Genomic DNA, 2,387 nt, shown 5'->3' with positions numbered 1-2,387 from the left:
TTCACTCTTTTAGTTTATTGAAGTTGAACTAGATTGTATTGAGAAATACAAGTTTCATTTTGCTAATATTTACAATCACATAAAATTAATTTTAATGTTTTGCTAAGCAAATTAGTAATAATTTATGTCATATTTAATATTTATTTTATTTTTTTATTACTGTGCGCCTCACTTTAATAAATTGCGTGCACGCCTCGCACCTAAGACACAAAGATGGTGTTACGCCTTAGGTGCGCCTCAATGCTTTGACTACACTGGTATAAAGCACTGAAGCCAGTGTATGTTTTTTTTTTTTGGTAAAACCAGTGTATGAAGTAGAAGTGTAGAACACTTGCAAGAGTCTCCAAACATACATTGCAAATCTTAGTCCCAAGAAAAGACAGAATATTCAAGCATACAAGAAGTAAAACCCAAAACCTCCAAGAGTCCAAGTAGTAAGAGATCGATGTTCTCCTTAATGTCAAAGTCTTCCGATTTCTTCGAAATGTTAATACTTTGGAATCCCACCAAATAGAATCTTTAGTTTACCCTCTTTATTCAACTTCTGCACTTCATTAGTTCCACCTATGTACCTTCCTTGCACAAACAGTGCAGGAAGCTCCACTTTCCCCATTAGCTCTGTCAATTCCTCTTCATAGGCTAGATTTGATATGTCTCTCATCGAATAATTAATCCGTATATTTTGAAATGTGGAACGAACTCGGTTGGTGTCACCCATGACTTCAAGACTTGTGTACAGAACAACAGAATTTTCACCTCCTGGAGGGCATTTTTTTGGAAATTTTTCGAGCAACATTTCCCATGTATATGTCACCTTTTCAATACTTGTATTTCCTTTCTGGTCAACGAAAGTGGAACCCGAAGCATCTCTCACGTGAAGTCTTTTCTCTTTCTGGCTGAAAAAGATAAAAAGAAGGATTAAGTCGACCACCATACATCTTATGAAAATCCAAAAATGTAGATAGTTTTATTGATATGAGTACAGTCATGGATATTAGAAACTATAAAAATAGTTATAAGTTTTAACACAACAATTGTTATATATTGTTAATTACAAATAAAAAAAAAAGTTATATATTGTTTTTATTTACCACAAATTTTTTATGCTCAAACTCAAATTGAAAATTTTTGTGCTCGAAAGAAAAATTGATCAATTAACCATCATTAGCCCAAAAAGAAAAGAAAACTTCTTTCGTTTTCAACCCAAAAAAGAAAGATCTCATAGCAAGTTGGACAAACCTATCAATATTGAAGCCGCTTCTTCGCGGATCGACTAGATTGCTCTTAAGGGGTGGCTTGAAAGTGGAACTCGAATTGAATTCCATATTGGCTGGAATTGTTTTACTTTCTTGATCATTTTCCTCGTATGGGCTGAAAGTAGAAGGGTTAACTTGGAGCAAATAAAAAAGTAAAAAAAATTGGGTTACTACTTACAACTTATCAAGTTATTAGTTCATACTTCATACTCAGAGTTTCTTTTAGAAAATCTGAGTAGTGTGAAGCCTAATAAAAATTTGTTGAACTGCCTAGCACTAAAAGTACACCTTCGTAGTAGTTGAACAATGTTTATACTTTATACACAAACGTTGGAGGCTCTAGCTCAATGGAGAAACAACCAACTTGAGCATCCAAAGCTTCAAACATACAGAAAAAATAATCTCCTTGTTAGGGATACGTACACTTCAGTAAGGGCAGGAGAGAAATGTGAGAGTGCGCCATGACCGTCAATTCTTGTGGAGCCACCAATCAGGTTGCCTTGAGGTGAAAAATATTGTTTGATCTGCTCTTTTTGCAGTGGTGCATTTTGTCTGTAGGGGAGCGATATCCTCATAGGGCATCGCACTCGCGAGGAGCATAAGCGAACTGAAGATATCGACCTCCAAGACAGACCTGAGAACAAAAAGCCCTAGCAGTACACGAGTCTTGGCAGATAGATGAATCCAAGGCGACCTCCAAGACCGACCTGCGAGCGGCTCGAGTAGGTGGTGCGAACGAAGATATCTCAGTACGAACACTTTGGCAGATACAAAACGCTTCGGATAGAAACACACCCCACCGGGTGTAATGATTGCCAAGATCTTAGTGGTAATCTCATCACCGGGAAATAGGGACTACCGCATCTACCCCCAATCATAACAGGGCATATCCAAAATCCAATTCAACACTCATCCGCGATCTCCACCCTACATTTGCACAAAAGAGTACACGTGTCAGAAGGATCTCCTCTCCCTGAAATCTATAAATACCACCTACTGGAACTACGTCAGACTTGATTCTTCTCTCCCCAAGAAAAGGAAAAACGAGAGAAGATACGTAGGCAGTTCGCTCACAGCGACCTCGGTCACATCCAAAATCCAAACCCCTCCCGTTCTTCCTTGTTGTAATTA

The 2,387-nt window shown here is 37.8% G+C and overlaps 1 protein-coding gene across 1 annotated transcript; it reads right to left on the bottom strand.

The window, feature by feature from the left end:
• Positions 1-338: 338 nt before the first annotated feature.
• LOC147521725 (uncharacterized protein At3g28850-like) lies at positions 339-1,803 on the bottom strand. The gene is made up of 3 exons (XM_086584174.1): positions 1,680-1,803; positions 1,240-1,371; positions 339-896 (listed from the first exon to the last, which is right to left on the bottom strand). Exons 2-3 carry the CDS (start codon positions 1,323-1,325, stop codon positions 488-490), a joined length of 495 nt encoding a protein of 164 aa, XP_086440300.1. The 5' UTR covers positions 1,326-1,371; positions 1,680-1,803; the 3' UTR covers positions 339-487.
• Positions 1,804-2,387: the final 584 nt, after the last annotated feature.

The sequence above is a fragment of the Coptis chinensis genome, chromosome 1 (assembly GCF_015680905.1).
Source record: "Coptis chinensis isolate HL-2020 chromosome 1, ASM1568090v1, whole genome shotgun sequence".
Taxonomy (NCBI): domain Eukaryota; kingdom Viridiplantae; phylum Streptophyta; class Magnoliopsida; order Ranunculales; family Ranunculaceae; genus Coptis; species Coptis chinensis.
The sequence above is the reverse complement of the archived record's forward strand: the minus strand, read 5'-3'. Positions and strand labels throughout refer to the sequence as shown.